This window comes from Equus asinus, chromosome 22 (assembly GCF_041296235.1).
Source record: "Equus asinus isolate D_3611 breed Donkey chromosome 22, EquAss-T2T_v2, whole genome shotgun sequence".
Taxonomy (NCBI): Eukaryota; Metazoa; Chordata; class Mammalia; order Perissodactyla; family Equidae; genus Equus; species Equus asinus.
The window spans coordinates 56253649-56267791 of record NC_091811.1 but is presented as its reverse complement, the minus strand read 5'-3'; the positions used below and the strand labels follow the sequence as shown (position 1 = coordinate 56267791).

Genomic DNA, 14143 nt, shown 5'->3' with positions numbered 1-14143 from the left:
TTCCAAATATAAACTTTCTGTGTACTTCAAAAATATTTATGTAATTATAAAAACTTAGATAGCTAATTAACATCAGAGGAGCCAAATATAGTAGCTCAATATCAAAAACAAATTTGAATGGGACAGAAGAATAATTAGTGTGATTTCCACTTCATGGATGTAATCAGCATGTTACTGTGAAGCACTGAATTTGCATTTGGCAGCCCTGCTAACTTAGTACCAGCATAAAATAAACTTGGAATAAGACCTTCAGATGATTTATCACAGAATTAAATCAATATTTGCAAATATAGTAATTATGTTTGATCAAATTGAATCTCTATTTGCACAATTAATAAATGAAATTGGAAGTTTTATTATAAAATATGTTGAGTCTTTTGCCTAATTTTCTCCCTTAATTTCTATTATTCTATAAAAATATTCAAAATATTCTATACTCTGGTAAATATATAACTTATAAACCAATATATATTCATATAATGTGAAAACATAGTTTTTTAAATGTGTTCTGTGTTGGTTTTTACTGATAGACCATGATAAACATCAGTTGAGGATCTCTATTTACAGACAGAAAACAAATTTATAATACTTAAGGGCATAGTGATAAGTGACTCAATTTCTTTAACAGTTATAGGTCTGTCCCCATTTTGTAATTTGCCTTCAGTCAATGATAATTTGTGGGCTTCTGTACATAAGTCCTTTTCAGCTAAGTTTTAAAAATCTAGGTAGTATATTAACTCTAGGTAGAACATATGTCAAATTGAATGTCTGAATTCCAGAACGATGGAAAGGAACACGGGGAAATTGAAGTCCAACTTTGTCTCCCCCTGACAATTTTGAGAGGAAATCAATAAAAACACCAAACAAAAAGGCAAAGGATTTTGGCCCAAAACAAGGAAGATTTTTACATGCGCTCTTACATGAAGGAAAAATAGGGGAGAGGATTAGGCTTTTGAAATTAAGCAAGCCACAATGAAAATTATGTAGAAAAAGATAGGTAATATAATTTTGAATACAAATATTGAAGCACTCTGGGATACATGCCCACGCTTTTTGTTTTACTTTACTCATAATGACACTAATAAAGTGATTCACTTCAGCGAGAAAAATTCCATTCTTTCGATCATGTGCATAAAAGCATCTTTCACTTGCTTGTTTCTCAGTGTATAAATGAAGGGATTCAACATGGGGGCAAAAGAAGTATTGAGCAGAGCTACCCCTTTATTTAAAGACACTCTTTCTTTTGCAGAGGGTTTTACATATATGAAGATGCAGCTGCCATAAGAAATGGACAGAACAACCATGTGAGAAGAACACGTAGAGAAGGATTTCTTCCTCTGTTGAGAGGAAGGAATCTTCAGAATAGTCTTGATGATGTTTATGTAGGAGAGAATCACTGACATCAGTGTAACCAGGAGCGTCAAAATGGCTGAGAGAAGTGCCATTAGTTCTATTAAATCTGTGTCTGTGCAAGAGAGCTGCAGTATAGGAGAAAGATCACAGAAGAAATGATCTATAGTGTTGGCTGCACAGAAATCTAGCTGGAGAGCCACAGGGAGTGATGGAAGAATTATTATGAAACCAGCCAACCATGAAGCAAAGACCAACAAGCTGCAGACTCTGCCACTCATGATGGTGTTGTAATGCAGGGGTTTGCAGATGGCCACATAGCGGTCATAGGACATGGCAGCCAGCAGAAAAAATTCAGTCGCACCCAAGAGAATAGTAAAAAACAGCTGTGCTGCACAACTATTGTAAGAAATGGCCTTATCACCTATTGCCATATTGACAAGGAATTTGGGGATGCAGACAATTGTGAACAAGATTTCTAAAAATGAGAAATTTCGGAGAAAGAAATACATGGGTGTCTTTAGATGAGAATCCAGTTGGGTAAGGGTGATGATGGTTAGATTCCCAATGACACTCAACATGTATGTGAAAAAAGGAGAAGAAAAATGACCACCTGTAATTTTGGATCATCAGTCAGTCCAAGAAGAATAAAGGTTGTCACTGTTGTGTGATTTCTCTCGATTGACTTCTATAAAAAAATATTAAAATAAAGAATAAGAAAAAATGAGAACTAAAGAGGAAAAGGCTGCATGAAATACCTATTGTCTTGAGAGCCTCCATAAACATGTTGCTATGCACACCCAACCTCTATCAATATTCTGCAAGTCAGCAGTAACAGCTTATAAAACTTCATTCATAATTTTTACTCAAAATTTCACTAACTCAGTGACGCTCTCTGAGTTTTTATTTTCTCAAGTGTCATAAATACAGGCTTTCCAAAAGGATAAAATATTGCATTGATAATGTCATATAAAAATAGAAACAAAGAAAGAAACAGAAAAACTATCATAATATTTTAACTCGTATCTTCCATATTTACAGTTTTTTCCGATCTATTTAGTTCATATTAACTTGTTTTACAGCATCAGGTGACTCATTCTCCTTTGGTAAACATCTCTCTTTTTCTACGTATTCCTCCTTATGGCAGACTATGTTATTCAGTAAATGAGATTGTAGCTGAGGACTCTGCCTTTTAAAATAACATAAACTACACCTAAACATCTCTAACCCATTTACAGTGAGAATTTAATGCTTTCACCAAACTTCTGAAAACTCTTTAAGATTTAAATCCTCATGACCACATTTGTTTCTGTTTTCCCCTCTTTGCCGAAGACTTGAATTTTCTTTCTGCTCACTCACTCTGATTGTTTCCTCTTCTCTGATATTTACCCAAGCAGATAAAAAGTGTATCCTCATGAATAATATCTGCATTGGTTATGTAGCGTGAATTTACTTATTAATTGCAGTGACTGAAGAGGGAGTCTAGAAAAAATGGTATTTAAAAATAAAATGTTAGCTAGACATACCTGGTAGCTCACATTAGTGTCATTGGTCTTCATGCTTGCCCCGTTGCCTTGGTACCCTCGCCTCTTCTCTCTTCTTAAAGACAAACCTCTCCTTCTGTTTCAGCACACAATTCAAAATTATATTAACTTTTTCTTTTTTCTCTTGTTTATCCATCTTCTTTCAGACAACACCTACATTCTCATGTTTATCAGCCCAAAAGTCTGTCACCAAAAATATATAAAGAATGACAATACTTTCCCTAAGAAGAATATTATGCTATATGTTAAATTGTATTTTAAACTTATTACACTTCTTATATGCCAGTTCAGGGGTTAAAAAATGCACAAACATTCCCAATGATTTAAATATTTATGATACAACTAAGATTTCTTTTGCTTCCCTCTTTTACTACTTTCATTTTTTCTTTTCTTTTCTGTCCTTTGCCAGATTTCTGAAAATGTCTGTATTCTGCACATTTAAGAATTTCATACTCATTAATGAGATTTTTGAAACCCAAGATTAGTCTATTCTTAAAGATCAAAAGATAAGAAAACTTCAGTCAACAAAGGATGAATTATATAGGTTGCCAGCTTATAAAGTTAAGAGTGAATTCATATATGAATTGATACATGAATTCAAAACGGTTGGCTAATTGCTTGCTTTGTAAAAGATATAGTTCTAATTTCATGCAACATATTTCAATGGTTTACAAATGAATCATTTTTTTGTTCAGTTTCATATAATAAAATTAAAATGATTAAAATAAAAATGAAAATGCTTTTCCAAACCTTAATGTCTTTAGTAGCAATTTCATTTTGATATGAGTACCAGAACAGAGGCAATTTCAGAATGTAGCATAAACGTTATGCTTTTTGCATTGCTTCAGTCTACTTCCATCTTCCATTCTCATCCTTAAGTACATTAGCACCGGCACCTCACACTCAAGCCGTGTAAGCTCAAAAATTTTATCACGACAAGAAAATTATCTAGTTTCAATTTTTCTTACATTTTTTACAAAGACAATTTTTTCCAATTAATGTTGTATTAAATTTGTACCACATTTTTTGCATTACATACAAAATAAATGTATTTCCTTTTTAAAAAATTTAGAATTGATTGGTAAAAAGACAAGAGTTTAGACTCATTTTTTACTTAGAGATGCTTCTGGCCCACATGAGAAGCAAAATTGTTTGTTTTCTAGTTTTGAAAATTACAAGAAGAGTAACCCTTTTTGTACACTGTGCTATTAGTATCAAGAGGATTAATTAAACAATTTTTTTAAAAAAGAAAAAATTTCCCTGGAGACTATTGTACAAGGATGTTAAAAATATTTTATGAACAATTATTCAAGGAAAAATGTATATAATCCAAAATATTAAGTATACAAAAACTTCTTTTTGAGGTAGATATATGCTGTGAGCCACAAGGAGTTTTAGGAACTTTAACTTAGCTTTCATATCCATGACAAATATACATCCCAAACAAGAAAAATGAAACTCACTCATCTATACTGTGAGAAGATCTTAAGGGGATTAGTAAAATTTTGACCTTTGATTCAATCAGTGGTTTATATTATACCTACCTCAATTAAGCCTCTGAAGGCCATCCTCTTGAGTGGCAGATTTAGAGATTCAATCAGGTTTAGGATGTAGAAAGCAAAGACATGTCATCATTGACAAAGAAAGTATTAACTGGTGTGAGATTACCATTTAAGGATCTAAATCGTGGAGATCTGGACTGAAGATTCCTGAGTTTCTTGAGACAGACAAATGAGAGTCTAACATGCTTGCATTTACTTTCTTAAGTGTCTATATCCAATCTGCAGGATATTTGATGGCTTCTCCATAAAATTTTATTTCGATTCCTTTTACCTTTCTCCATTTCCACTGCTAAGTACTGAAACTAATATTATCTATTATAACAGATAAACTTTAAAATCATGGCAACACTACACATTTGATAGTTCAAAATATTGTAGTGAAGTAAAAAATACATATAGAATATGCAATTACCATATTATATAGCTTGATCCCTTTTCACAAACTCAACATTTCCTCATAAGTAGCACTCAGATGAAGAAAGAGAATGTTACCAGTATGCCAGAGTCTTTGCTCTTAACCTCTTCTGATCACTATCCCTCTCAAGGCTTAGTCTTTATCCTTTCTTCCAGTGGATCAGATCAGTTTTGTCAGTTGTAACGCAATGGCAATGAGAAGTTATTTCCTTAAAATTTAACGTTAAGCAAGCAACATGGATGGCAGGGGTTTTATTTGTTTGTTAAGAGGGTGGGGTGATCTGTCTACTTTATGCATCATTCAGAGATTCAAGCTGATTAAGGCTCTGCCATCTTCAGCATATATCTAGAGTCAACCAGCAGATGAAGGAAAAAAGACAGTAGTGAGTTGCATGGGAGATTTATATTGTTAGGCATGGAAGTGGCTTTTGTAACTTCCATTCATTTTCCATTGATAAGAACACAGTTATACAGATATAGTAGAATGCATAAAAAGTTGGGGATATCTAGAGGCTGTCCAGAGGTTGTCTAGAGGGTGTCAAACAGGAAATATTTTGTGATTAGGTGACCAGTGTCTGCTACAACTGCTTTCATTCTAGTCCAACCCATCTGGTCTTAACAGTAGCTTGTAGTAGCCTTCCAAATAATCTTTGCTTCCTTCCCTCATCCAATCTATTTTCTATAGAGAAGATAAAGTTATGTTCTCTAAAATTTAGTTCAAAATTCTCTACATCTTTGCTAAAATTATATCATGAAAACTAGTTGAATTGCAGGTAATGCACGGCCGGCAAAGAAGCCTTGGTATAGCTCTCCACTACCTAGACTATCTTCACATCCTTCCATTGCATTCTTTCTTTATTTACTCCATTATCAATTGTAACACAGTTTCTGTCCATTCCTCAAAGTTTTTGTCATCTCTATCCCTATGTCTGCTCTCACTCTTCCACCAAATTCCAGACTTCAGATTAAATATCATTTCCACAAAAAGTCATTTTGAGAGTAGACCCTATGTGAGGAGAACCCTATCTGAGACTTCAATTATTGAATTGATCAACACGTAGGATCTGGAATATCTCTGACACTAATTAGAAATTGAATAAATACGTGTTAAAGAACAAAAAAGTTAAATTTTTTGGATAGGAGAGCCATTGAAAGTTATTCTGAAATTCCAAACAAGATGGAATAAGAAATAAGGCATTGTCACTAACTAAGACAGAGAGCATGACAGGAGGAAGCCTGGGCATTGAGCATGGAGGAAATTTGGAGGACACAGAGAGTACTAATGAGCGAAATTTTTAATATTCAGTTCAGGATGTCATCTATATAAAAGTCTCTGATATACTTCTCAATTTTCAAGTAAAATAATCTACACTGAAAACTAATAATTCAAACTTTTACAACTCTGGAAGCATTTGAAAATAACTTTAAGATAAAATGTTTTAAAAGGAGAAAGGTAAATCTTAAGAGAAATGAGCTACCAAGCTATGAAAAGATATGGAAGAATCTTAAATGTGTATTACTAAGTCAAAGTAGCCAATCTGGAAGGCTACATACTGTATGACTCTATATGACATTCTGGAAAAGGTAAAACTATGGTGACAGTAAAAAGATCAATGATTGCCAGAGTGGGTGGAGGGGGAGGGATGAATAAGTGTAGACAGGATTTTTAGAGCAGTGAAAATACTCTGTATAATACCCTAATGAAGAATATATGTCATGCATTTGTTCAAACCCAAAGAGTGTACAACCAGTGAACTGTAATGTAAACTATGGACTTCGGGTGATTATGATGTCTTAATGTATGTTCATCAACTCTAATAAGTGTGTCACTGTAACGGGATATGTCAATGATGGAGGAGACTCTGCATGTGTGGGTGCAAAAGTTATGGGACATCTCTGTACCTTCCTCTCAATTTTATTATGAACTTAAACCTACTCTAAAATAATAATAATAATAAAGTTTTAGTTAATAAATGAAACAAATATGAGGAAAACATCCAAGTTTTGTATCACAAAGCAGGGTTCACTTTGAACTGAATAAAATTATCTTCAATTTCTCTTTAGTTCCGTTCCTTATCTCTGAGAAACTGAATACAAATTACCATCATTATGACTGTCTAAGGAATTTTGTGTGTACAACGTGACTTAATTATTGTGTTATTCCTCCTCCCCAAAATATTATTTCAGTAAATGTGCTAGTTTCTATTAAAAGTATACATATACAAAGTTCAGAATGTCATCAATTCTAGAACTCTGTTAATGAAAATTAGCAGCCTACTGCTCCAAACCTCTTCCATCCTAACTCCTGTTCTCCAGAGACTTCCACCCTTCGTAGGGTTTGTTTCCCCGATTATATATATATTTTCATTTCTTAAATAACATATTCAGTTGTACACCAGTTACTGGCTTTATGATATGGAAGATGAGCATTGATTTTCGTATATCTCCCATCTCTCCTACACACATTTCTTTTTCCTTTTTTAATTATGTTTCTAAAATAATTTTATTACAATTATTGGTTAGATTTTTATTCTAAATTACATTATTTTGACAGTGTAATTTTTTTTTTCTATCTGAGCCTCATCTTTGCCTGTATTCTGTTTCTTTCCTTAACAATGATTTTATTTCCATTGAGGTTAATTTTCTCGTGAAAATAGCTGCATCGCTATTTACATACTCTTCAGTCTTCCCTCCCCAGGCTGGCCTCCAGAAGTGCAGCTAACCCTCAAGAGATTCAAATATATTAGGCAAATTCTCTCTTTCATTTTCTTCTTTCTCAGCACTATCAGTCCTGGAACTCTTTTTCCTCCCAGCAGTGTCAGAACTAGTTGCTTTCTAGGTCCGATGCTCCACTATTGTATTGGGATGTCTGTTCCTTATTTTCAGGGAGATTAGTTTTATCCTATACCTGCTATCAAGCATGAATATGTTTTGAGCATATTTAAGTTCCCTCACATCACAGTGCCCTCTTTTTAGAAAACATTTTACAAAATTATGAACGCAAAATTTATAAATATGGAATTAGGAATCAGTATGAATGCTATTTTGAGTGAGGAAAACCATAACAAACCACAAATTTAATTAAGCTTTTAAAATCATAAAAGGCAGAAAATAAATTTGCATGATATAATTCTTTAATATTCTTTTTACTTATTTTTTTCTATTTTTTGATGATATATCCATAGTTTTTCTCTTAATTAACCATTTTTAAGGGCACAATTCAGTGGCATTTGGTACATTCACAATGTTCTGCTGCCACCCCTTAGATTAAGTTCCAAAACATTTGATCACACCAAAAGAAAACTGCATCCATTTCGTGGTGATTTTCTATCTCTTCTCCCCTTAGCCTGTGGTAAACACCAATTGGTTTTCTGTTTCTGTGGATTTACCTATATTGGATATTTCATATAAGTAGAATCTTACAATATATGACCTCTGACGTCTAGCTTCTTTCACTTAGCATAATGATACCAAGGTTCATCCACGTTGAAGCATTTATTAATGCCTCATTTTTTCTGGTTGGATAATATTCCATTATACACATATATCACATTTTGTTTATCCATTTATCTTTTGATGGACATTTGACTTGTTTCCACCTTTTGGCTGTTGTGAATAATGCTGCTATGAACAACAGGATAGTGTATAAATATTTGATGGCCTGTTTTCAGTTACTTGAGTAAATACCTAGGAATGGAGTTACTGAATCATAGGTAATTTTATGTTTAACTTTTTAATGGAGCTGCCAAACTTTTTCCACAGCAGGAAAATAATTTTGCATTCCAACCAACAGTATACTAGGTTTCCAATTTCTCCACATGCACTTTTTCTTTGTTATAGCCATCCTAGGCAGTTTGAAGCCTAACTCACTGTGCTTTTAGTTTGCATCCTCATAATGACTAAGAATGTGGAGCATCGTTGCATGTACCTGCTGGCCATTTGGAGAAATGTCTGTTCAAATCCTTTGGACATATTTTTTTAATTGTGTTATTTGTGGGTTTTTTGTGTGTTGCTCTTGCTGATGATTTGTAATAGTTCTTTCTATACTCTGGACCCTAGAATCTTATCAAATATGTGATTCGAAAATATTTTTTACCATTTGTAGGTTTTCCCTATGCTTTCATAATAATGTCTCCTGATGCACAAAAATTTTTAATTTTGGTGAAGCCCAAATTAATTGTTTTCTTTTGTTGCTCATGCTTTTGGTATCATTTACAAGAACGCATTGCTAAATCCAAATCAAAGGTCATTAAGCTATACCTCTGTATTTTCTGCTATGAATCTTACAGTTTTGGCTTTTGCATCTAGGTCAGTCATATACTTTGAGTAAATTTGTGGACAGTGTGAACTAGGGCTCTAACTTCATTCTTAGCATGTGGCTATCCAGTTGTCCCAGTACCAGTTGTTGAAGAGAATATTGTTTTGCCCATTGAATGATCTTGGTACCCTAGTCGAAAATTAATTGACCATAGATGTATCAGATTATTTCTGGACTTTCAATTCTATTCCGTTGTTTTATGTAGAATTGAAAGTCCTTTCCAAATCAAATGTCTTTTATTTGTTTATTTTTGCCTAATTGTTCTGGCTAGAACTTCCACTAGAATGACGAATAGCAGTTGAGAAAGTAGACATCCTTGTTGTGTTCCTGATCTTTGGGCAAACACTTTCTTTCCCCAGTGAGTATGATGCTAGCCGTGAGTTTTTCATAAATGCTTTTTAGCAGGTTGAGGAAGTCCTATTCCATTCCTAGTTTGCTGTATTTTCATCATGAAAGGGTTTTGAATTTTGCCAAAAGCTCATCCTGCATCAGTGGCAATAATTGTGTTGTTTTCTTTAATTTCCCTTCATTTTGTTAATGTGGTATATTACATTCATTAATTTTTGAAACTTGAATCATCCTTACGTTCTGGCATAAATCTTACTTTGTTGTGATGTATAATATTTTATATGCTACTACATTCAGTTTCCTAGTATTTTGTTGAGAATTTTTGCATCTCTACTCATGAGGTGTATAGATCTGTATTATTCCTTTTTTGTGATGTTTTTATCTGGCTTTAGTATCAGAGTATTGCTGCCCTCATACAATCAAGTAAGAATTTTGTAATCTTCAATTTTTAGAAGAGTTTGAGAAGGATTAGCATTACTCCTTCTTTAAAGCGTTGGAAGAATTCATCTGGTCCTGAATTTTCTTTGTTCAGAGGTTTTGGATTAACGATTCAATTTCCTTAATAGTTATTGGTCTTGTTATATTTCACCTTAACTAAGTGGTCATGTGTGGATTTCTACAAATTTGTACTTTTTAGCTACATTAATTTTTTGGTGCACAATTGCTCATAGTATATTTTTATACTACTTTCTGTTTCTGTCAGGTCAATAGTAATGAACCAATTTTCATTACTGATTTTAGCAGTTTGAGCCTTCTCTCTTTCTTTCTTGTTCAATCTAGTAAAAGTTTACAAGTTTTTGTTGATCTTTTGAAAGAACCAACTTTTGGTTTTGTTGATTTTCTGTATTTCTTTTTCTCTATTTTGTTTATCTCCACTCTAATATTTATTGTTTACTTCTTTCCTCTGATTTTGGGCATTTTGCTCTCTTTTTGTCTAGATCTTTAAGGTATGAAGTTAGATTATTGATATGAGATGTATCTTTGTTTTTTAAGGCAGATGTTTAAAGCTATAAGTTTCCCCCTGAACATAGTTTTCACGGTGTTCCATAAGTTTTGGTATCTTGTGTGTTTGTTCTCATTTCTCTGAAAGTGTTTTTTAATTTCCTTTATGATTTCTTTTTTGACCCATAGGTAGTTTATGAGTGTGTTATTTAATTTCCACATTTTCTTATACTTATTATAAATCGCCTCTGAAGTTCCTGAAAAGCTAAAATGAAGAAGTAGACCAGAAACAGTTTACTTTGTCTAACTATGTTTACATTGTCCAATATGGTAGCCACTAAAACTCGAAATGTGGCTAGTCCTAACTGAGCAGTGGTGTTAATATAAATGCACATCATATTTCAAAGACTTAGTACAGAAAAAAGGGGAAATGATCACACTAATAATATGTATTAGGGGCTGGCCTGGTGGCACAGCAGTTAAGTTTGCATGTTCTGCTTTGGCTGCCCGGGTTCGACAGTTTGGATCCCAGGTGCAGACATGGCACCACTTGGCAGAAAGCCATGCTGTGGTAGGCATCCCACCTATAAAGTAGAGGAAGATGGGCATGGATGTTAGCTCAGGGCCAGTCTTCCTTAGAAAAAAGAGGAGAATTGGCAGTAGTTAGCTCAGGGCTAATATTCCTCAAAAAAAAAAAATATATATATATATATGTATTAGATTTTGGAATGATAATTTTGGAATATATTGTGTTAAAATGACTTATTACTATATGTTTATTACTATAAACCTCCCTCTTAGTACTGATTTTGCTGTGCTGAGTTGCAGCAGACAGAAACAGAGGGAGAAAGAGATTACGAGCTTCATTTAAAAAAAATTGGACAAAATTTTCTAATTAGGAATCTCCAAACACAAGTCTGAGAAGAAACATCCTCAGAAAATGAAGGGATTGAGCATGAGGGTAACAGAAGTATTGAGAGTAGCTATTCCTTTGGGCAATGTTGCCTTTACTTTGCAGTGGGATTAGCATACGTGAATAAACAGCTTCCATAAGAAATGGAAATGACAACCATATGAGAGGAACAAGTGGAGAAAACCTTTTTTGTCTGACAGGCAGGTGGGATTCAAAAAATAGTTCTGATAATGTACCTATAAGATGAAATCACTAATGCCAAAGTGAATGGCAAATTCACCAAAGCAAAGTAAAACCCAATTACTTCTAAAAGCCAGGTGTCTGAGCAAGATAGTTGTAAAAGGGGAACATAGTCACATGCAAAGTGATCAATGACATTGGGGGAAGCACAGTAATCCAGCTGGAGGAGAAGCATAAGAGGTGGGAAAATGGTCAGAAACCAGCCCAGCCACGTGCAGAGCACAAGCAGGCTGCAGAGTTTCCTGTTCATGATGGTTGTGTAGTGAAGGGGCTTGCAGATGGCAACGTAGCGGTCATAGGACATGGCGGTTAGGATGTAAAATTCAGTCACCTCCATGAAAATAAATAAAAATTGTCAGGCTGCACAGTTGCTTTAGGAAATAGTCTTATCCATAGTGATTATGTTCAGTGACACTTAATACATATATGATCAATAAAGAGAGGAAAATCAGAATCTGAAGGTCAGGATCATCAGAAAGGCCTAGGAGGACAAATTGTGTGGTTTATTTCTCTCTCTCTCTCTCATTTTTACTTCTTTGAAAGAAAAGAAGAGTGCTAAAGGAAGGAGAGGAAAGATGTATTTCATCAAGATGAATATCATCATCATTAATACAATTCTAAAACATTTTATGTAATCCATGCCAATTTTATTTCCTTTTGACAATCTCGTTTGCATTATGATTTAATACACGTTTGTGTGTCCTGGTGTTTTTATTAGTTCTCTTATTTTAAATCTAGCAGGAGAAGTTAGGAAATCTTCATCCAACGTCACATCATGGAGAAATGGTAATTAAAATCAATAATCTTTGCTCTTTCCAATTTATGCAAATAAATATATTTTTGTTGAAACAATCATATATAATATTCATTTTTCTTTCTTTTCTGTAATGTATTTATTGGAGGATGCTACCATCTAAAAACAGAAATGCATGATCTTAACTACTTAAAAAGGTAAAAGTGAAACTCAGGAGACTAAAGTAATAACCCATTACACTTTTTATGGAAAGTATATTTCTCAGTGTATTTATTTCTTTTTTATAAGAATCAGCTAGTGATTTTCTTAGCAAATGAAATAGGCTTTATTTTTAATTATTAATTACATAATTATTAATATTGTTTTAATATCAATATTTATTGATGTAATTTTCAAAATAGTATAACAGTATATACATATTATATGGCAATATACACATTTACTGTAAGATAGAATAAATTAGTTAATTTTTAATGCATAGAGAACATATTCACTTACTGATTGGTTTGTTTTATAATTCCATCAAAACCATTCATGTTTGACATCTTCCATGACTTGCTAGAAATGTATATATAGAAACATTTTTTTTCTGAGCTTAAAGGGACATTCAGTATTTACGTTTTTCATTTTGCACTGAAGCACAAATTGGAAAAGTAATTACTTGCCTCAGATCTTAGCAGCTCTGTCACCAAGAATGTAGCCCACTGCATTTTCCATTTGAACTTTCTTCTTTCTGAGCTATTAAGCTTTATGAAAAAAATGTTTATTGCCTTGTAATTCTGCCCCACATTTCCACATTTATCTTTTACATGAGACTACTGATCCATAAGGATATTTCAGAATGTACGGAAAACCTCTCCCATTCATCCTAAACTATTCAGCTAATTCCCAGCTGTGCGTGATACACTAACTTGTAGATTTCATTTGCTAAAATTATGACAGCTAGCTCCACCATAATTTAGAGAGTCAAATTTTTCTTTTAAGATTTTAATTTTTTCCTTTTTCTCCCCAAAGCCCCCCGCTACATAGTTGTATATTCTTAGTTGTGGGTCCTTCTAGTTGTGGCATGTGGGACGCCGCCTCAGCGTGGCTTGATGAGTGGTGCCGTGTCGGCTCCCAGTATTCGAACCAACGAAACACTGGGCCGCCTGCGGCGGAGGGCACGAACTTAACCACTCGGCCATGAAGCCGGCCCCTAGAGAGTCAAATTTTTATTGTGAAGGGTAGAGGGCAAAATTATTGATTCTCTGCCAGACACTCACAAAATTCACACTAATCAAATTAGATTTTATTTTTTCTGTATTTTATGATGACTCCAGGGAAATAGTTCAAGAAATAAAAATGGGATGTCAGAAACCTTGAGAAGATGTGGAAATATACCATAGTCCTCTTCCATAATGTTGATCTAGAAGTTTAAGAAAGCAATATTTAAAGAGAGAATTACATCTCTGCTTGATCACAGACCATGAGGGATTTCTGAAAGCCATCCTTGGATTTCTCAGTAGCCGCCTAACTCTTCCTCATGGTGAACCTCCCTTCAGAACAGTTATGTGCATCTTTGTATCCCACAGAGGACATAAAATGTTGACTTCTAAAAACTAATTACTTCCATTAATCACAATTGCTTAATATTTAAGAAGTAATAAAAATAGTTGTGAAATCTACTTCCTGACAAAAATAGGACTCCATCTAATTTATATTTAATCACCTTCTTGAAGTATAAAAGTTTTCTACATAGACTCTTTCGTTGCTTATCAA

General features: G+C 33.7%; 1 protein-coding gene across 1 annotated transcript; it reads right to left on the bottom strand.

The window, feature by feature from the left end:
- Positions 1-1091: 1091 nt before the first annotated feature.
- Positions 1092-11935, bottom strand: LOC106832599 (olfactory receptor 6C74-like). Its single transcript, XM_014843435.3, is given in 4 exon segments — positions 1092-1939; positions 1942-2038; positions 2877-2970; positions 11628-11935. Coding segments are annotated over 4 exon segments (1347 nt in total).
- Positions 11936-14143: the final 2208 nt, after the last annotated feature.